The 23,079-nt window shown below is 33.4% G+C and overlaps 1 protein-coding gene across 1 annotated transcript in view; it reads right to left on the bottom strand.

Moving 5' to 3' along the window:
- ATG4C (autophagy related 4C cysteine peptidase) overlaps positions 1-23,079 on the bottom strand; it is an 87,739-nt gene that overhangs the window by 8,179 nt on the left and 56,481 nt on the right. Inside the window, exons 6-10 of the mRNA XM_081225793.1 lie at positions 21,697-21,767; positions 15,584-15,720; positions 11,351-11,429; positions 10,615-10,691; positions 5,109-5,228 (exon numbers count right to left, since the gene is read on the bottom strand). Of these exons, the coding sequence (XP_081081919.1) occupies positions 5,109-5,228; positions 10,615-10,691; positions 11,351-11,429; positions 15,584-15,720; positions 21,697-21,767 (484 nt within the window). The remainder of the gene's footprint in view (positions 1-5,108; positions 5,229-10,614; positions 10,692-11,350; positions 11,430-15,583; positions 15,721-21,696; positions 21,768-23,079) is intronic.

Genomic DNA, 23,079 nt, shown 5'->3' on the forward strand with positions numbered 1-23,079 from the left:
ACACAGACCTACTAGAGAATGGACTTGAGGATACGGGGAGGGGGAAGGGTAAGCTGGGACAAAGCGAGAGAGTGGTATGGACATATATACACTACCAAATGTACAATAGCTAGTGGGAAGCAGCCACATAGCACAGGGAGATCAGCTCGGTGCTTTGTGACCACCTAGAGGCGTGGGATAGGGAGGGTGGGAGGGAGGGAGATGCAAGAGGGAAGAGATGGGGGGATATATGTATATGTATAACTGATGCACTTTGTTATAAAGCAGAAACTAACACACCATTGTAAAGCAATTACACTCCAATAAAGATGTTTAAATAAATAAATAAAATAAAATAAAATAAAAAAGTCACAGGGACGTATTGTACAGCATGGGGAATATAGTCTATAATATTTTAATTACTCTGTATGGTGACAGATGGTAACTGGACTTATCATGGTGATCACTTCATAATGTGTAAAAATACTGAATCACTATGTTGTACAATTGAAACTAGTCTAGTATTGTATGTCAATTATAATTCAATTTAAAAAAGAAAAAATACAATTATTAAAAAAATAAAGAAAAAAGATTAGAAGGAAATGAATTGTAGTGCTAATCTAAAATGGCAGCATCCTAGGTGAAAGACCTATACACTGAAAACTATAAAACATTGATAAAGGAAATTGAAGATGATTTAAAGAAATGGAAAGATATCTCATGCTGTTGGATTGGAAGAATTAATATTGTTAAAAGGCTGTACTACTCAAAGCAATCTACAGATTTAATGCAATCCCTATCAAATTATCCAAGACACTTTTCACAAAACTAAAACAAATAATACTAAAATTTATATGGAACCACAAAAGACCCAGAGTTGCCAAAGCAATCCTGAGGGAAAAGAACAAAGCTGGAGGCAAAACCCTCCCAGACTTCAGACAATACTGCAAAGCTACAGTAATCAAAACAGCATGGCATTGGCACAGAAACAGACACATAGATAGATGGAACAGAATAGAGAGCCCAGAAGTAAACCCACACACCTACTGTTAATTAATCTATAACAAAGGAAGCAAGAATATACAATGGAGAAAAGACAATCTCTTCAGCAAGTGGTGCTGGGAAAGATGGACACCCTCACATAAATCAGTGAAATTAGAACACTTCCTCAAACCATATACAAAACAAAATCAAAATGTCTTAAAGATCTAAATACAAGACATGACACCATAAAACTCCTAGAAGAGAACATAGACAAAACATTCTTCAACATAAATCATAGCAATATTTTCTTAGATCAGTCTCCCAAGGCAAAAGAAATAAAAGCAAAAGTAAACAAATGGGACCTAAACAAACTTATAAGCTTTTGCACAGCAAAGGAAACCATCAACAAAATTAAAAGACAACCTACAGAATGGGAGAAAATATTTGCAAATAATGCACCTGACAAGGAGTTAATATCTAAAATATACAAACAGCTCATACAACTCAGTATCAAATAAAACAAACGACCCAATCAAAAAATGGGGAGAAAACCTAAATAGCTGTTTCTTTAAAGAAGACATATCGATTGGCCAACAGGTACATGAAAAGATGTTCAACATCTGTACCTCAATAAATAAATAAACAGACAAACAACAGGGTCCTACTGTATAGCACAGGGAACTATATTCAATATCCTGTGATAAACCATAATGGAAAATAATACAAAAAAGAATATATATATGTACAACTGAGAATATACATGTATAAAAGAATATATATACATATATATGTACAACTGTACAGCAGAAATTAATGTAACATTGTAAATCAACTATACTTCAAAAAATTCAAGAAATAAATACATTTTTTAAAATGTAGTATACTGTAAAATGTACTACTATTTAGCAGTTTAAGTGAATAAGCTAGACCAACATGAATAGATGTAATCTCCAAGTCACTATCAAATGAAAAAGCAAGTTGCAAAATGATACATACATTTTTATATGAATATATAATTAATGACAAGTTTAAGAACATACAAAAAAAACAGAGTGTATGTTGTTTACAGATACATCAAGTATACTAATTTACACTAATTTAGATAGTGGCTACCACTGGGAAGGAAATAAGGGAATAAGATTGGGGAAGGGTAATACACTTAGATTATATAATTATATACGTGGGGTATTTTTTTTCTCCCTTAAGCTTAGAGGTAGCACATGGCTATTTATTATTCTATACTTTATATTTCTGTATGCTTGAAATTTTTAAAAACTAATTTAATAAAATGAACATATTGCAAAGTACAAACTTCTTCAGCCTGGCATTCAATACTCTCCACAATATTATTCCAACCTCCTTTTCTAGCCTCATACTTCACTATCTCCTATAGCAGTGTTTCCCAAGCCTTGGACATTTATATACCTCCTTCCTTATTTTCACTATATATGCCATCTCTATTACAACTAATGAATATTTTTCTTTTCATAATTTTAACCCCAGTAGCCTTGTACAGGTCAATGATAAGTAGGAAACCACATGTTTAATAAGCCAGCTATTCTTTTCTAATATGAATATACATATATAAGTATCAGAATATTTGTCCCAGGGTCCCCTAAAAACATCAAGTATCACACTTTAGGTTGCACTGTCTTATAATAGTGGTTCTCAAATTTGGTGTACAAGATTACTTGTGAAGTTTGTTAGAAATGGAGGCTCCCAGGCCATACCTCTAGGGATTCTGATTCGTGCAATCAGAGGACAAAATATCGTGCCCTATATGTATCCATGGCACCTAACAAATTGGACTATTTGCCATTCTCTAGAGAAGCTCTACATTTTTCTTTTCCAATACTTTTCCTCTTGTTATCTCCTCTACTTCACATACCCTCCCCCTTCTCCCTTAGCCAACAGAAATTAAGCCTACACTTTAGGGCTCATATTAAATATCACCATCACAATAAAGAACTTTGACTTGGATATGACATCTCTCTCATTTTAACACTCCTCTTTACCCTATCAATTTATTTCTATTTCTGTATGAATGCTTATCATATTCAATGTAATACATGTCTACTTGTCTTATTCCACCTCCTGAACTATAAATGCTACTTGAGGGCAAAGCCTTGGTCATTTTGTGTTTTCAACATGACAGTTATTCAGATACTTGCTGGACTGAGCTCTGCTAAACACTGAATTAATTTAACAATTTTTATTAACATTTTAAAACTCATGTGGCATAAGCATTAGAATATTCATTCACATAGCATTACAAATTAAACATGAGAATCTAGACTACCTGGCCTCAATTTCAAAATGAGAAAACTGAAAATATATCCTATATAGAAACAAATAATTTAAGATGTTTCAATTTTCAAAGAAAAAAATAACAGTTTAACTAAAAATGCTGAATTCCATTTTTAAGAAGGAAAATTGCTTAACTTATAATCTTCCAAGTAAAAGTAAATGATCAAGTTATTAACTGACAAAGTGAGGTTTTGATACTGTTACCAAAAAGCTATTAACTTAAGAACAACAGTATAATTAAAGCAAAGTTAATTGACTCTGGCAAAATTCTCAGTACTTCCATATTATATTTCAACATGGTTTCTCATTGCTTTAATACTGCATATTACTTGGACGCATCAAGAGCAATAACTTCTAAGTAGTTTTCCAGTGTAAAAACTATTAGTATAAAACCACAAAACTATCTGTTTTTAATCAGAAAATATCAACATGCAACTCATTTATGAATATTGTTTTTCTCAATTTGGTAACAGTAATTTGGGCTTTTTTCTATTCCAGAGGTAGACTACATCACTGTTCTAAATATACTTATTTCAACCTAGATAAAAAATAAACTAATGGAAACATAAATGGGCCTTTTTAACGGAAAATGTTCATCAACATCAATCTATATTACCATATATCTATCTGTATTTGTATATTTTAGCACATACATGATACTTTATAAAGCCAGAGAATTGTCAAACTAAAATATACAAATGTATATACTAATTTCAAGTAATAAAAGAGGGGAAAATAGAGAAAACATATTTTCTTATGTTCACTTGGCCTTTCAGGTTGAAAAGAAGGATGAAAAGACAACAACTGTGAGAAATGAGGAATAAGAAAAGGTTCTCACATATCTCATTTTCTCCTCTCCTCATTCATTTTTCTGTCATGTTCCTGTTATATTTCCTCTTTTACATGGCAGGTCAAGTAAACTAAACCTAACTTAAATGAAACTTTTTATTTTTTTTCATTCTATTTTTACATTATAAAAATAAAATTTCAACCCACTATGTCCATTTTCCTGAATAAAATTAATTGGAAGTAAAGTAGTAATAAGGTATACATATTATAACTGAGCTCAAGTTAAGAATTCCCCAAAATGATTCTAGTTTTAGTTTTACTAATCATAAAAAATGCTAACCTATAATATTGATATTAATAAAGAGAGCCATCCAATTAGGCTTACTTCCTAAATAAGTAATTTTTTTACTTTCTAAAGTACTAAATATAGACAGAGTTTATGGCCCTATAAATGTTTTAGCAGTACTCAAGGGCCAGAAAAATGCAGAAGTTTAAAGGTAATAAGAGGAGTTAAATAAACTTATTTTCAAGATCCTATAAGTAGAATAGATCAGATTAAACAAGTTTATTGGAAGGTAACAATACAGCTCACTTGATAAAACAGTTCTGAGAAATCCAAAAACACCATTTCTCTTTACAAAAATCAAAACACTTGGACTAACAAGAAATAATGCACAATTTGGCTTGATCAAATACTTCATTAATTTTTTTCTACCCCCTAAGGTATTGCCCTTTTAAAATCCTCTTCAAATAAAATATAAGCTAATTGCTTGCACATGGCTAGTTTGCAGAGATTTTTATTTCAACAGTGCCACCTAGTGGAGCAAGCAATACTTTCAATTGGTCACTAAGTGATTTCATCATCCTCAAAAGCTAGGAATCCCCAAATAGTTGTATTTTCTGGTTCAAAATATTCTTAATAATATTAACATTCAAGGGGAAATTTTATAAACGAATCATAATCTACAGATTTTTATCTTCTGATAGGCTACCTCTAATAAAAATTAGGTCATTTACAAATATTATTATAATATTTAAAATAAAAGTACCTTAGTGATTTCTTCAGAAGCGCGTTTGAAGTCCTGAACATTTCGACAGTAAAATCCTATTGTACAGCTAGGATCCATTTTTCGAAATGACATCTTTTTGGGAGAAGGGCAGTGGAATGTCTGTAATTTTAAAAGTTCTTTAGGATTAATTTAGTTTTATTTGATGGACTTAAGTATACAAAAATATTACTTAATTTAAAATTTGCTATTTAGCTTTTCTCCAAACTACAAACATGCTTTCAAATGGTGTTTTAGTTTCTCCTCTGCAGATGATCCCTCCCAATCTCCAAAGCTATAAAACGTAAACGCCAACATTGTGTATATTCAATTCACCAAATCTCCACCTTACGCAACATTAGTGCCATTCTGCAAAAGAAAGGAAGTGTGTCAAAAGTGGTGTGCAGGGCTTCCCTGGTGGCGCAGTGGTTGAGAGTCCGCCTGCCGATGCAGGGGACATGGGTTCGTGCCCCGGTCCGGGAGGATCCCACGTGCCGCGGAGCGGCTGGGCCCGTCAGCCACGGCCGCTGGGCCCGCGCGTCCGGAGTCTGTGCCTCTCAAAGGGAGAGGCCACAACGGTGAGAGGCCCGCATACCGCAAAAAAAAAAAAAAAAAAAGACAAAAAAGTGGTGTGCATTTCTGACACTTGCAGAAGGGAAGAAAAATGTGTCTCTGAAAAAGACATGAATAAGCTAGTACAAGGTTTAGAATCAAGTTAGCTATTTCTAAGAAAGTGTAATTAAGTCTGTTTGGTTAGAGATTTTTTAAATGCTTATAAACCTTTCAATAAGAACACGAAGACTTTGTAAACAAATACGCGGGTTCATGAAAATGTTCCATAATGATATGAAAAGAGATCAACATGAAAGTTTTAGTAATTGACACAATTAGCACATAATTACACATTCTCCCAACCCACTCTTCTACTGAGCTTTACCTCAAGTTCTTGCTCAGTCCCACACAGGGTACAGGTGAAAACTGTTCTGTTACGGTCCTTGCCCTTCTCCTTACCAGTCCTCCTGTCCCTTAGTTCACTTTTCTCAAGTGGTCACAGTGCTAAAGATATAAATGAGCTAAGGAGACTGCTCTAAATGCTCTACTCTTGTCAATAGGCTGTGGCTACTAGTAGAGTCTGGTATCTTTAGAGAATGCAAAAGGAGGAAAAGGGCAGAATATAAAGCTAATCATTCCAATGTTTTTTTTCTTTACCACTACACTCTGGTACTTTGTTCAAAAGATTTTTTTTTTAACTGCGTGAATGCTTAGACACTTGTCCTTAAAAATTATTGATGCTACCAAATCTTTTTTTGTATGTATAAAAAAAGTTTATGTTAAAAAGGAGGGCCATAAAAAGTATATATATATATTCATATTTGCTTATATTTGCATAAAGTTATCAAAAATTAACAAGTTTAAGGAGAGGAAGAAAACTGGGCAGATGGGAGACAGGTATGGGAAATTCTTCATTGCATATTTTATATTTTTGAATTAAAGAAGAAGCTCAAGAAATAATCTAGGCTGGATATGAACCCATAAACTTAAAATTTCCCTACATTTAATGCCTGAAACTAAGGGATTTCAACTTGAAACTATCTATTAAAACACAGAAAAATATAAGCTTTCATATTTATGTTCATGGTGAATCAGTCAAAATCACTCTTTTCTCTCCCTTTACATACATCCTAGTGATCCAATTAATATCCCATATTATCGTCAGAGGATATGCAAAATGAATACATTCCAAGCTGCTTTTTTTCCCCTTACAGACAGTTCAGTCACATACTAGATTCAAATCCAACATCATTCTAGTAAGCATAGACCAAACAAATGTGTTTTCAAAACTATGACTTCTATGAAATGCTTAGCTAACACTTACTTTACAGTGAGATCCAACCTAGCTAAACTGGAACGTCCAGTGTTCTAGTCAACACAAGTATTGTCTTAGTTGGACTTTTTCTAACATTGTTTTATCTGTTTTATTTATAAAGAGATACTAAAAACAGATCTGGAAAGGCATAGAAGAGCTAGGTAAACTTGTTAGTTAACAATATACAGGAGTATTACTGTTTAAGGCTCAGACAGTTCCAGGTCATAGTTACAATAAAATTATTCTACATACAAGGTATCTAACAATAGTCATTTGCCCAACTCCTTCCAAAGCCAATAATAAGGAATGTTTATTTAGCTTTTGCTACTTGGGGATAAGAAAGAAGAGCCAAAAGTTTGTATGGTCCAACAAAGTATTTTTTTAACCTGTCTACATGGGTGCCCTAAATTATATTAAAACATTGATTCAAGTTTTCATGTAAGAACCATTGAGACTAAACCGGAATAGGCTTAGTGCTATTTCACTGTATTGCCTCAATCATCAGAGATAATAATGACAAACACTAGTTAATCATAGTTGTTTTGATACCTACAAAGAACTTTGAAATTATTCACCAAAACACAGATATAAATCTCTGATGACTGAAAAGTGAAATTGTTATTGGGTGTTCCTACATGAGTACTAGGACTCATATTACAGAAAGGCATTTTATACCATTTAAATTATAATCTTTTGTTCACCCAAGAAGATTCTGAAACAAACCAACATTAATTTATAATTCAGAATCATTTCTGTTTACTGTAAAACAAGTTAGACTTTAAAATATTTTCCCAAGGGGCATTACATAGCTATGTTCACTTTGCGATAATTCTCTGAGCTATGCACTTAGATTTCTTTTGTAATTTTTAAAATTCTGATGACTGCTAAGAGTAGCAGCTTCTGCTTCACAAACACATTTTAGCAAGTATCAAGAGATACACTTCTGTGACAATAAAATATGTTTCTGAAAGAACTGGCCAGAGTGAGTTAATTCCCATTTATTTCACTTTTCAACACACTGTTTATTCACTGCCTAAACAAACAGTTAGATATTAGGCACCTACTAAATGCTAGGCCTGTTCTAGGCTTATTATATGGAATAGTGGATTCTATTACCTAAACATACAAATAATACTGAAATAAATACTTTTAGGTGTAGCTGTGTTATTCTGGTGATTTAGATAAAGCTTCCTAAGATAACTAATTAGAGAATATATCCTTACTAAAAAGCACCTCCTACGAACTGCAGTTCACATGTGTAATTCATAAAGCATACATCTTTCACCGATGAATTCACTCATCTATCTACATAATCACATCACATCATTCTGATAGCTTTAATGCCACTATTCTCTGAACTTACTAGGATATATTAAAATAGTCACCACTGTATAACCTCCTAAAATCTGAAACTTGGAATTGGGGGCCCAGGAATCAGAAGAGACTAACATATCTATAATAAGGTTTTTCTTACCTTATTAAATAGAATATTAATATTAAGGTAATACAATATTACCTTAATAATAGAATAGATTCAGTATTTGTAAAGAGATAGAATCAGTCATTCTGAAAGTATATCATAAATAGCAGGAAGCAATAGTCTCTGGTTTAAGAAATCTTAACTTATTAAATATATACACACACATAATGCATGTATACACACACACACACACACACTTCATAAATATGTATAAGAAAATGTATATCCACTAGTCCTCTCATCCCAACAATTGAAACTCTGCCCTGTCCTAACCACTAGCAATGTGAACCCACAGTTCAACAGACCCTCACTGCTAAAGCTCATCTTAAACCCACTTTCTTGGTGTCCCAATGTATAAGAAATAAATGCTTCTGTGCATTCAAGAAGTTACCTAATCTCACCAAATTTTACTTTACAAAGTCTCTTAAAATCAATTCTTCTTTTCCATTCTCACTTTCACCCCACTTCAAACTTTTACTGAAGTGATGAAGTGTTGCAACAGTCTCCCAATAATGAGCTGCGACCTTCCTAATATTGACTGTGTAGACATAACCAGGATATTCACTGACCTGGCATCTTTGTAGAGTCTCTCAAAATATCAGAAGAATAGTCTCTTTCTACTGGCCAAAATAACCAACACTAATAATCTTTTAATTTGCCTATTTTAGATAATACTAAAATACTGTGAACAAGTTTCCAGCTGAATCTCAAGTGTTTACTTTTTTAGGGAGTCAGTTTGATACATACACACTGGAAATGTAACTTAGACATAGGAATCAGTGCCACAAGACCACAACGCAGCAGCAAAAGAATTACAGTGTAGTTCATGTAGCACAATTCTATGTGCCTCCTCCTACAGTATCAATCAGCCAACTAGAAATATTTATTAAAGCTTACATGCAAAATATTATGAAGGAAGGAAGTAGAAAGCAAAGCTGATTCTGGCCTCAAGACGCTTGTACTTTAGTTGAGGTAACAGTCTACAAAAAATGCTAAGCTGTTTTATAATGTATCTTTTAAAACCAGTTTTTAATCTTGTGGTTTATCCATTTTCATAATCTATCTCCTAAGTACTTATTAGGTATTAATATTAGCTAGCAGGCTTTTACTAAAACAAAGTACTAAACCACACATTTCCATCTTGTCAAGCCCTTGAGAATCAGTGATCCATGCCACTCAAGTGATTATTTTCAAAGTCTGTAAAAGCATCACCTGGGAAAACAAGAACCAAAACCATGTAATAATAACATGTCTCACTTATGCACTCTCAAAATTTTCTGAATTAAAATGCTGCACATGAGGCTCCCCTGGTGGTGCAGCGCTTGAGAGTCTGCCTGCCGATGCAGGGGACACAGGTTCGTGCCCCGGTCTGGGGAGATCCCACATGCCACAGAGCAGCTAGGCCTGTGAGCCATGGCTGCTGAGCCTGCACGTCCAGAGCCTGTGCTCCGCAACGGGAGAGGCCACAACAGTGACAGGCCCGCGTACCGCAAAAAAAAAAGAAAAAAAAATGCTGCACATGTATAATTGATTCACTTTGCTGTATACCTGAAACTAACTCAACATTGTAAACCAACTATAATGCAATAAAATTTTTTTTAAATGCTGGACCAGAAAATGATTAACATAAAGGAAAGGAAGACTTTAAGAAATCAAAGCTAAAACAAATGCTAGAAACCGAATTAAAACTCATGAAAACTTAACTAGAGGCTAAGACTTAATTACTATACTTAAAGCAAAATAATTTTGCAGGCTCCTTCAATCACTTTGTCACTCTAACCCAACTCCATCATCTTCTTTATTTTTCTTTTTTTCCCCCTTTCTTTTTTTTTAAACATACCTAACATTTTAAATTCTTCAGTACTATTCAGCTGTATATGTACAAAATTACTTGGAGGCCTGATCATTAATTTTGGTAGGGCTAGGGTATCTAACAAGTTAGAGACAAAGATAAATGAAGAAGAAAGTGTATTGTAAATTAAAATTCAGCAACGAACTATTTAACCTTTGACCATTGTATTATGGTTTTATAAATTAGTAAAATATTTATTATTAACTTGTAACTGTGATACCATAAAAGTGTAGCTGCCTAGCACATCTCTAAATAATTAGAATTTGCTTCATATGGTAAGAAAACAGTACCAGCTCTTTATCCACAGTACCTCAAGAGGAAAATCCTTTATGCTGACATCTACAAAAGATTGGCAGTAATGAGGATCCATGTAAATCAAACTGTCATCTACAAGGACAAAACAGAAGACAAGTAATTCAAAAATCACCTTATTATTACACTGCTTACAATCCAATTTCTATGTAGAATAGCTGAAAAAAATCTGGGAGTAACAGCTTGCCAGACTGATATTCATTGACTGAAACATAGGTTTGCACAGGACAGATTAACTTTTGCATAATCAAATATGCTTGTATAAGCAGAATTTTTATAAAGTGATGAGACTGTCATTTAATTTTTGGTGATAAAATTACTTTCACAAACACACAATTATATTCTACAGTTTGCATATGAAAAATGTATTGCACTACTTTATCCTGACAGGAAGAACATATTGCTTGTCATTTTATCATCAACTAGCACCACTAAAACTGGTAAAAGGTAAATATATAAATAGCAACTGCCAGAATATGGCAGCAATGTCTTCTAAAGTTTAGTAAAACCAATAAATTATGCCTTGTTTATGCAATAACAGAAATTAAATATACATTTTACAGAATCCAATTATGTTTTGGACCAAATGACAAATGAATGGCTATGGTAGGACTGATGAATTTATAAGGTACTCATTTTGCTCCATTAATCATCCTGTTTCTAGATGATCCTATATTAACTTTCCAACTTTTAAAAGAAAACAGAGAAGAAATATATTTTACTAAATCACTAACCTTGAAATCCAGCAAAGTAATATGACTGTTTAGGTTTGCCACCAACGATACCCACACAATATTCAAGGCTTAAAATACCCTGACAAAATAAATTAATTCAGATTTAGAGTCAAGAGACAAATGATAATTATTCAAAACAACCAAATTTGTATTACTACTAGTAGTAGTTCCCAAATTTTTCACCACCAGTTTTATTTTTATTACATTTTCCCCATGTTCTGAAATCCTTTTGTCCACCAAACTATCTTCCATTTTCTTTAAACCATTCAACAACATTAAACAATTACTATGTGCCAGTTATAAACAACATAACCATGGAAAGGCAATAAAAATGACTGCCAAAGTAAAAACATTTGGCCTTTCAGTTAGCTGGTGCAGCCTTGCTGTGATCAATGTAGTATTTTCATCAGGTTTTTTGAAATGCTAGAAATAATTATTAGACATTGTTACTGTTTTCACTGAAACTTGAGTCTTAGAATCACAAACTAAAAACCATTTTTAATCAGTGGCATTCATGACAAAATTTTTACGCTACTTCATTTGGAATAAATATAAAGACTAATGAAAACAATTTAATCCAAGGAAAATAATAATTATTACTGTATTTAAACTCAGTTTATTTTACTAATCATAAAATATCAGTGATACCTCAATAAATTGTTTAATATTTCCCTCAGCATCTATTCTAAGCAGAACTCTATTTAAGCTGGGCCAAATAATTCTATACTTTTAAAAAAAACATGTCCATGGAGTGGAGTCAATTAAAAACATGTCCAGTGGAATCAATTAATATCCTATCAATAGTTTCTACATTAATTTTAGCATATATTATGTTAGAAAACACTAATAATGATAAAGTATATGTTATAAACCCCCAAAATATTAAACAATAAACTTTCCTTCTCTTAAATGAGAGGATGTTTCAAAATCTAGAAGATACAAAAATAAAGACTGTATGAACAAATGCTTTTTTCCTTTAACAAGTAAACAAACCACAGTTTTGTTTAAACTTAATTATTTTCTTAAAAATAATATGTGGTGGTTATTGAAAAAACACACACAGAAATTTCCCAAAACCCCAACACTCATCATTATTAACATTTAGGAGAATACCTTCTTGACATCTGTCTATATTACATATATTCACATATAGATTTATAAATACAATTTTATATATATGGCATCATACAACATATGCTATTGTAACTTTTGTCATTCATTATCTCATAAACATCTTTTCCTATCAGTAAATATAGATCTATATTATAATATTTAATGGCTGTAAATTTTGTATATTTTCAGTCTTGTGAAAATATCATAGAGGTTTTTTTGGAAAGGAGAACTGCACTGAAGAAATTACAGAAACAGAGAAGGCATATAAAGTTAAAATTTTAGAGCTAACTAAAAAATAAATTAAGATGAAATTATACCAAAAAACTTGATAATAATCGTTATTATTATTCTATTGTTATTATCATTCTATTAACAGTTCTATCATTCTATTGCTTTCCCCCTAAATAAAAATCCTTAACTCAATTAGAGAGTGCCTTACTTTAATCTGAGGCAATCTGATCAGCTGAAATACAATGTTTCTGATACAGGGACCCATGAGGAAGTGAAAGTTCTAAGTCCCTCATAGCCAAGAAAAAAAAGAAAAAATACATGTATGTATAACAAGAATCATCACAGACTCGCTTCAGAAAAAGAATGATTTCAGGTAATGGAAGAAAGACTTTGGTTCTTGACACCTATATTTCCTTTTCAACAGATTAGAGCAGATTTAGCAATAAACACTTATAAGTAGATTAGGAGCTAAAATGCCATTACATATAAGAAGCTGTATCTTTGGAAACTTGAAACACTTTTCAGTTCCTAAAAAAGCTTTTTCACAGTTATCTAGTGGTGAGAATTGATTGAGCTGTATCCATGAAGCAATAAATAAGACTGAAGTAATCAGTCAAAAAGGAAAGTCCTAATTTGTCTTGCTGAAGAAAGAGAACATATTGGATTTTCCTCATTCCAGGTCCTTTTAAAAATAAATAAATAAGTAAACTTCCTGTGGTAAGAGCTGATAAAGCACCACACCAAATTTCTTTCTCCTCACAGAAAGCAGCAGGAGATGGTAACCATCTCTGAAATACTGTGGAATTACCTCAATCAATAAATTTTAAAACTAGAATTGAACGGTGAATTTTAGAGAGTGTAATGCACAATGGTTTGGCAGGAAAAAATACAGCTGCTGACAAAGGAGGAGGAGGAAGAAGTGTAGTGAGGGGCAGTGAGTGGGGCAGTGATGGAGGTACAGGAGGAGGTGGAGAAGGAGGAGAAGAAAAGGGAGCAGAAATGGAAGAGAAAGATTACTTTTCTTTTAGGGCTATTAGACACACTATTTTTTCACTGCTAACTGAATGACTCTTTACATGCTCTCCTTTTGGCTTCTGACCCAACCACGCCCTGACCAAGCACAACGTAACACTACTTCACTCAGCCATTTCGGCCATTTTTACCTGAGAGTTGAAAATTTTAAATGTATTAATAGTCACTACTCTAAAAGGGGACTGTAGCATAAATTAAGTTAGTAGAAGCTCAAAGAAATGTTACATTTTAGAGAGTCCATATTTTAGGGGAAAATATGAAAAACAACAAAAGTTCTGGTCTCTGTCACCAGTTTGTTATCAGAATTTGAACATATCACTTAACTTCTGTCATTTCTGTTTTATAAAGACAATCCAGTTCCTAGCTAGTATGAGGGTAAAATGAGATAAATCTGTATTAAAAGTGTTATACAAAATGAGAGTTAACAAATATTTGCTGAGCAGCTCCTATATGCTAGGTACTAAGGATCACTTTAACAGCTAACCATGGTTTGTTTCACTACAATGCAGACTTCAGTGAATCACTCAACAGCGTTAAGCAGTCCTGCCATCTGATAACTTTTATCAACACCACCAAACAGCAAAGCTCTCAGCCAGATGAAGCATGCCTCAAAGCTATCTGCAGTCCATTTCACCAGGAGTGGGGGTCTGGCAAAAGAGTCAGTTCCGAGACTGCCTCAATTTCTGATCTTCTCATGGTAGTAGAGGAGGCAGGGGAATTCATTTCAGATTTGGTTACAACCAACAGAGACATGACAACATGCGAGAAGTCTCAAAACCCTCTGTGGATCCACTAGATGAAATGGTTCATATCTTCTCACATTCCACCAATAATTCTACTAAAGAGTCCACATGTTAGAAATCAAAACCCCCCTTTTATCTAGGGTATGTATACATTATTGGTTATAGTACTGGTATTATTAGTAACAAGTATGACTGCAACAGTTTAGTAACGATTAGGAAAAGCCAATATACCAGCTAGACTTCCATATACCACATACTGAAAATAACTGCTCTAGGTTTTTAGAATTGGTACAGTCTAGAGTGAGGATATATATTCTACCTATATACATAGGGACCACAATATGGGGTTAATGCTTCATGTGGGGAACAAATCTAAACTTTATTTCAAGATTGCTATATGCCATAACACTCCATTCAAAGAGGAATTCTATCTCTGGTCTTGATTTTATTAAAACTATGAAAATAATATAAATACTATACTCTCAACTAGAAACTAAGTATTTCAAAAGTTAAAGTTTTGTGACAAGATAACCTAATTAGACAGGTTCTTTTGGAAATAAGAATTATGTGTTCTGAAATAGAACAGATTTTTAACTGGTTAATATGAAGAAAACAAAGTTGGAAGCTCCCCATACTATCTTCATCATTTAGTTCTATATAAATAAGTATTTACCTACTGATGGACCTTATGGTAGCACAGGAAACAAACTAAGAGATAATGCAGCAGCAATAAAAAAAAACTCATTTTGTTTCAATAATTACCTAGATATAGTTTAATGTGGGTTTTATGAATAAACAAAGGTACATATTTTTAAAAATCACAAATAAGGATGATGGGAACTGTAGACATATTTCAGACTATGATTATTGCTGCACTGTATCCCCTTGATTAGCTGCAAAGATTAAAAGCCTTTTTATTTTGTCATAGAACACCTTACTCTTCAAATCACATCTGATCTTGTAATACTGAAATTTAAGATCTCTAATGTCAAACTTTACAATCTACAACTATAAAATCATCACTACCCATTTCATAGAAAAAAGATTGCAAACCTTCTCTATTTTTCATAACAGCCAGCATTGCCTTCAAAAAATTTTAGCTCTTATTTCATACCTTTACAAAATCTAAATAGTCGGCATTGGTTCTTTCTCCACCAAGTCTAACAGGAACTAGAATAATAACAGCTTTGTCATCTGTATTATCAGAGGCCATGGAAGTGCACTGTTTATCAATTACATCAGAACTGTAAACTGAGAAAAACACAATTAATATGTATTAAATTTTATAAAAATGATTTTCAGAAACATTTGTACCCTAATTTCCCCCCCACAATGGCCAGTCATATGATCTCTGACATCACTAACAAGGTCTCAATGAGTTAAAAAATACTTACCTCATTTATGCATTCAACAGATATTTATCAAATAACTACTATATGGCACTGGGTCCTCAGCAGTGAGCAAAATGGAGAAAAACCCCTGCCCTCATAAGGCATACCATCTAACAGGGAAGTAGACAATAAATAAGTAAAATATAAGATATGTCAGATGATGATAGGTGCTTTCAAGAAAAACAAGGGAGAAAAAGATGGATAAGAAATGTAGAGAAGGGGTGCAATTTAAAATGAGGTGGTAGGGAAGTCACGACTTAAAGAAAGAAAGAAACCAAGAAATGCAGATACCTGGGGGGAAGAGATTCCACATAGAAAGATCAGCAAGTGCAAATGTCTTAAAGCAGAAGCACTGCCAGCTTGTTCCAGGAACAAGAGAGCAGTGCCTCTGAAGGGAAGTGAGCAAGGGGTACAATAGTAGAAAATGAGGTTAGGAGATAAAGTTACAGATGGGGAGAGAACGAAGACAGATTGTGGGAAATCTTAAAAACCATTAACAAAATCTTCAGTCTTTACTTTGAGGGAGATGGGAAGCCGCTGAAGAGTTTTTTTTAGGAAAGGAACGTCATGCTCTGATTTATACTTTACCAGTCTGGTTCCTGTGCTAACAGACTGCAGAGGGCAAGGGCTGAAGCATAGAGAAGTTAGAAAGCCACTGCAGGAACCCAGCAAGAGATGATGGTGGCTTGAACAAAGGCAGTAATTGTCAAGATATGGAACGGTCATGGGATGATCATGTGCAGGTGGTGAAAACTGATCAGTTGAAAATGAAGAACTCCCTAATACATAAACATAAGATGTGAGAGGAAAAAAGGAGTCAAAGATGAGTGGTTGAGTGGTTTTCATATAAGCAAACAGAGTAGGCGGGCTGCCATTTACAAAGACATAGAAGACTGTAGGAAGGGAAAATATAGAAAGGAGGAGTGGGAATTCAGTTTCAGACATGCTAAGTTTGAGATATCTATTAGACATGCAAGCAAGGAGGATGAGTAGGCAGGTAAGGACATAAAAGCCTGCACTTGGGAACAGGTCTGGGATGGAGCTATAAATTGGGGAATTGACAGGACCCAGACGGTACTGTAAAGCTATGAGACTGGGTAAATCCAAATCTGTATACACAGAAAAAAAAGTTGAGATCTAAAGACGTAGCACAACACACCAAGTACTTTAGACATAGGGGGATAAGGAAGAATCCGCACAGGAGACCGTGAAGGAGCAGACACAATGGTAAAAGGAAAACCTGAAGAGTAGTGCTCTGGAAACTAAGTAAACAAAACATTACAAGGAGTCGGGGAGAAGTCAACAGTGTCAAATGCTGCTGACAGATTGTGAGGTAAAGACTGAGAAGTGACAACTGGATTTAGTGAGATTAAATTATTGACAAGAGTAGTTTTGGTAGAGTGATGGGTATGAGAGCCTAAGTGGATAGTTCAAGAGAAAATGGGTAGATTTGGTGGAAGCAAATACAGACAAAACTTTATTTTGTTTTGTTCAACAAAAAAAAATAGTTTTATTCAAAACTTACTTTACACCCATACTCCCTGTCAGCAAACTCTTTTACTCTTCCACAGTTAGCTGATTAACAAATTCTGCCACTGCGGTCCCAGTTCCTCCCTAAATTCCGAATTTAGATTATGAGCTATCATAGTCTCCTGTTTACCCACTTCCCTATCCCCCATAGTCAGTCTAAACCGAAGCCACAAAAATGGAAAAACAGTTCTTTCCATGTTTCAATTCTGTCATCTTATTTTTGCTAAACTACTCAGTAAAGCCTTCTAATTATAAACCTTCAAATTCTCTCACTTTTCTGAGGCAGTGCACACGTGACCATCCCTATCTTCCACTTTCCACTAGCAATAGTATTTCCACTAGCATATACAACAAGTTCTTCCTTATCAAATGCTTCTTACCCTTCAGTCTAATTCAACACACATTGATTGACAGCCAACTATTTACTGAAGTTTTCTATGCCACAGAAATATAAAAGCAAATAAGATCCTTACTTCACAGTGTCTGGCTCAATTGTTTCGGTATTTTCCCTTCACTTTCAACATATGTAAGGGCTATGAAATAATCCAATTCCATAACACAGGCTCACTACAGCAGTGATTGCCAACCAAATGGTTCTGGTACCTTTCCCCTACCCCTGCTACCTTAATAATCATTGACCTACCAAGGAGATACAGATAAGCACACGGTGATATTAAAAGTGAATTACAAGCACAATATTTAATAGAGGTATTTCCAAAATGTTACAGAACACAGAATAATAAACTAATTCTACCTGGTGGGAGTTGGTAAAGGCTTCACCAAAGGTGTACCTTCGAGCGTGTTCATAAAGAATGAGTAAGAGTTAACAAAAGGCATTTTAATAATAAGGGGCATTCTAAGCAGAGGCAATAATATCAGCAAAGACATGGAAAAAAGATAATGATAGTATGCCCAAGGAATGGTTTGCAGGTTGATGGTACTTTGGTGTATCAGCATGGAAGACAGTGTTGAGAGGTGATGCTGGAAATGTAGGTCAAGACAAATGGTAAAGAACTTCATGTGCTTTACATGCTACAATAACTTGAGACTAGAGTTAATAGACAGTCATTGGTTTTAAATTAAGGGACATGATCAATTTCTTTTGATCAGATGAATGAGAGAAAGAAAAGAAAGGGAAATCAAGTTAAAGTCCAAGTTAGAGATAAGGGTCTGATCTAAATCAATGAGAGTGAAGAAGAGAGGCCAGATTTCAGATGCATTTTTTTAAGTATAATTTGTTAAGCTTCGGTTGACTAACTAGATATAAGCAATGAAAAAAGAGTCAAGAATAAGTACGCACGCACGTGGACATGATACTATTAGTGAAGAGAAAATAGAAAGCAAGAAAGGAGTGGTGTAGAGGGGAATGACAGGTTTAATCTTAAACACGCTGAATTTGAAGTGTTTGTAGAACATCCAGATGGAAATATTTGAAGGACAGCAGAAAATACAAGTTACCTCATATTAATACAAGTAGCACTAGAAATGCAGTTTTAGAAGTCCTAGTATATAGAGCACAGTCCTAACTACTTAAAGGCATGGAAAAATATGCAATTACAAAGGAAGAGAATACAGAATGAGAGGAAGAGAAAATGAATAGAAAGTGGAGCTTTTAAAAACACTAATGAAGATGGGGGTGTGGAGGGGAATTATTAATAGACTCTGGCTTCACCTAGTTCCTAACCTCACAATCTATCAAAATGCACTACAGTAATATAAACTCTCCCTTTAGAATTTTAAACATCAGTGTTCAAAATTTTAAGATCTACTTCAAATTACACAAACCACTTAGATATTGAGTAGCTTTGTGTTCTTTAATTAACTAACAATATGTAATGCATAAGACCAAGGCTGATTGATATCAATAAAAGCACAAAAGGCAAATTCATAAATTATTTAATGACTAATTGTTTAAGCACATCCTCTGACTTAATTAGAACTCTTAACACAGTACAGTTTACTTGCAAGATTTCCTACCTGAAAAACAAATACAGTACCTGCAAAATTCACACACTCATCTGAAAACTTAAAACTTTCATGTTCATATGGCTATAATCATGGCTTATCACTCTTTCTTAAAAATCCAATTAACCTTAACAAAAGGCCGAACAAAATGCACGTGTATTTGGTAACGATTATATCCACACTATAAACACTAGTCAGTTACCAGGGTAATCTCAAGCATTTTGTAAATACCCTTATATTAAACATAATTGAAGCATATTTAACTTTCCCCAAACATTAACATATTTTATCCTCTTAACAGCATTTCGGTAAAAAATAAACAACATGAGGTGGTTTATTTTGAAGGCACTTTTATTTTATTAGGAAATTAAGGTCTCTATTTTATCCCCAGTAGAGTTTCAAAATTACTATAGATACTGGTCATTAAACAGAATACCCATAACAATAAAACAAAGCAACATTCTGGACAATAGCTGCATCATGATCAGATCATTTACTGAAGGACTGACTAGTGAGAAACAAATCAAACAGAGAATTTTCCTTCCTTGAAACACATCCCCAATGAGATGAGACATGGCAGACATGCACCCCAAGTATATACCTATGTTAAATTTTCCCACCTATCTTTTTTAAGTAGTCATTTTAAATACTGAAATTTTTCTTAAGAACTTATTTTAATATTGTAACTAATAATTCATAGTATATATTCAATCAGGAAATATTTAATCAGTGCCTATACAGGGTGCAATGTAGGAACAAAAATGTGTAAAACATGGTCTCTACTTTCATCATTTACAGTATAATTGGGATAAGCTAAATACTTATGAAAAATCTAATTATAAATGGTATTGGGAAAACTGGACAGCCGCATGCAAAAGAATAAAATTGGACCACTATCTTATACCATACACAATAATTAAATCAAAATCGATCAACAAAGATTTGAACACAAGACCTGAAACCACAAACTCCTAGAAGAAAACAGGCGGAAAGCTCCTTGACATTGGTCTTGGTGATAATTTTTTTAATTTGACACCACAAGGCAACAAAAGCAAAAATAAACAAATGAGAATACATCAAACTAAAAAGCTTCTGTACAGCAAAGAAAACCATCAACAAAATGGAAAGGTAACTTACCAAATAGAAGAAAATATTTGCAATCATATATCTGATAAGGGGTTAATATGAAAAATATACAAATAACTCACATAATTCAACATCAAAAAAACAAATAATCCAATTTAAAAAATGGGCAGAAGATCTGAAGAGATATTTTTCCAAAGAAGCCATACAAATGGCCAACAGGTACATGAAAAGGTGCTCAACATCACTAATCATCAGAGAAATGCAAATCAAACCACAAGATATCATCTCACACGTGTTAGAATGGTTATTATCAAAAAGACAAGAAACAACAAATGTTGTTGAAGATATGGAGCAAAGGGAACCCTTGTGCACTGTTGTTGAGAATGTAAGTTGGTGCAGCCACTAAGGAAAACAGTACAGTGGCTCCTCAAAAAATTAAAAATAGAACTACAATGTGATCCAGCAATTCAACTTCTGGGTATTTATCTGAAGAAAACAAAACCACTATCTCAAAAAGATAAATGCACCTCTTTAATCACTGCAGCATTATTTACAATAGCCAAAATATTGAAACAACCTAAGTGCCCATCAATGGATAATGGATAAAGAAAATGTGGTACATATATACAGTGGAATATTATTTAGCCATAAAAAAGAATGAAATCTTGCCATTTGTGACAACATGGATAGACCCTGAGGGCATTATGCAGACAGAGAAAGACACATACTGTATGATCTCACTTATATGTGGACTCTAAAAAGCAGAACAAAATGAATAAACAAAACACCAAGCTCACAGATACACAGAACAGACTGATGGCTGGCAGAAGTGGGATGGGGGGACACAATGGGTGAAGGGCACTAAAAGGTACAACTGCCAGCTATAAGATAAATAAGTCATAAGGAGATAATGTACAGCATGGGGATGGGCACTATAGTTTTGTGTCCTGTATAATACTGGATATATAGTTCTGGAATATAGAACTGGAATACTGGAATATAGTTCTGTATCTATATAATACTGTATTGTATATTTGAAAGTTCTCATCACAAGAAAAAAAATTTTCTAACTATGTATGGTGACGGATGCTAACTAGACTAATTATGGCGATCATTCACAATATATACAAATACTGAATCATTATGTTATACATCTGAAACTAACATAATGTTATATATCAATTATACCTAAATTTTTAAAAAGGTCTGACCAAATAAATGGATAAAAAGTAGAATTATATAATACATTCCTCACCTGTACAATCTTGTGCAACGTAAATAGTTATTCCTTGTAAATCTGGGTGTCTTGCTTCTTCAACTGCTTTTCTAAGAAAATAACAAGCATTATCCTTTAAAATCCTAACTAACATTTCCAGTTAATAACAAAAGATTTAATTTAAGGGAAAAGAAAGCCATCATTTTCTTGACTTTCCTATTTACCCTATAGTGTCTGCTTTCAAAACTATCATCTGAATGGTATCAAAAATCAATTTTTTCAAAGTAGAATATTACACTAAATTACTCCAAAAACATAAGTTTAAAAAACATATTTTAAAATTCTTGGGTACAAAGGTGTGAACCCCACGCTGCCCCCCAAAAAGTAATTTCTCTCAAACCCACCTGGCTATATTAAATGTTTTCTAACCAGTGGTATTACAATATGCTTCAAGGTTTGCTTCATATTAACTTACATTACTGACTATCAAAGTATGATTGTCCTCTGGTACATTTATGAAAGATTTTTTCTTTTCTTTAAACAATAGCATGACTTTTTTCCTTCATTCAAAAACCTATATGACCTGAACAAATGAATTTCCTACTTTCAAGTCTTAGAATTCTATAAGTAAAACTGCAAATTGAAAAATATTTCCAAGTGAGTATAATATTCTCAATGGTGCACATGAAGTGAAAAAAAAATCACAACAATATATGTAAAAGGAAATTACACAAATTGTGGAAAAATACTTTTATTTAACTGTATCTTTATAATTTTTTAACTTAACATGCCTTATTATGCATGTTTGTATGTGTTAATATAAAAGAGGGATGGGAAAACTATGGCCCATAGTTCAAGCATGACCTGTGGCCTGTTTTTGTACAGCCTGCAAGCTAAGAATGGTTTTTACAGTTTTCAACGACTGTAAAACAAAAAAAGAAAAAAAAGAGCTAAATGAGCAATAGAGCCCTTATATAGCCTGCAAAGCCTAAACTATTTACCATTAGGCCTTTTATAGAAAAAGTGTTCTGATCCCTGGGATACAGAACATAATATCTTGAAGAGTAGAAACCATGCTTTTATGACTATGTTTTTATACATATCATACCAAGCTGGACTTGACATTATTAACAATCCATTTAATAATATTAGGCAACTACTTTTTCAACTATAAGCATCTGACCTATAAAATATAAAAGCCTCTTAATAAGCAAAAACACCCTTTGTACTAATTTGGATTTTGTATATTATTCTAAATAGACTAAATTTACTATAACATGCTGTACTTGGATGACAATATTAATGATTCAGTTAATAATAATAGTGGGACACAATAAATATGACAATTTTTTAAAAAACTTAAGTAGCATCCAAATAATTGGCACATAAAAAGCTGAGGTATAGTGAAATCTGACTTCCGAC

This window comes from Mesoplodon bidens, assembly GCF_964165515.1.
Source record: "Mesoplodon bidens genome assembly, chromosome: 2".
NCBI lineage: Eukaryota > Metazoa > Chordata > Mammalia > Artiodactyla > Ziphiidae > Mesoplodon > Mesoplodon bidens.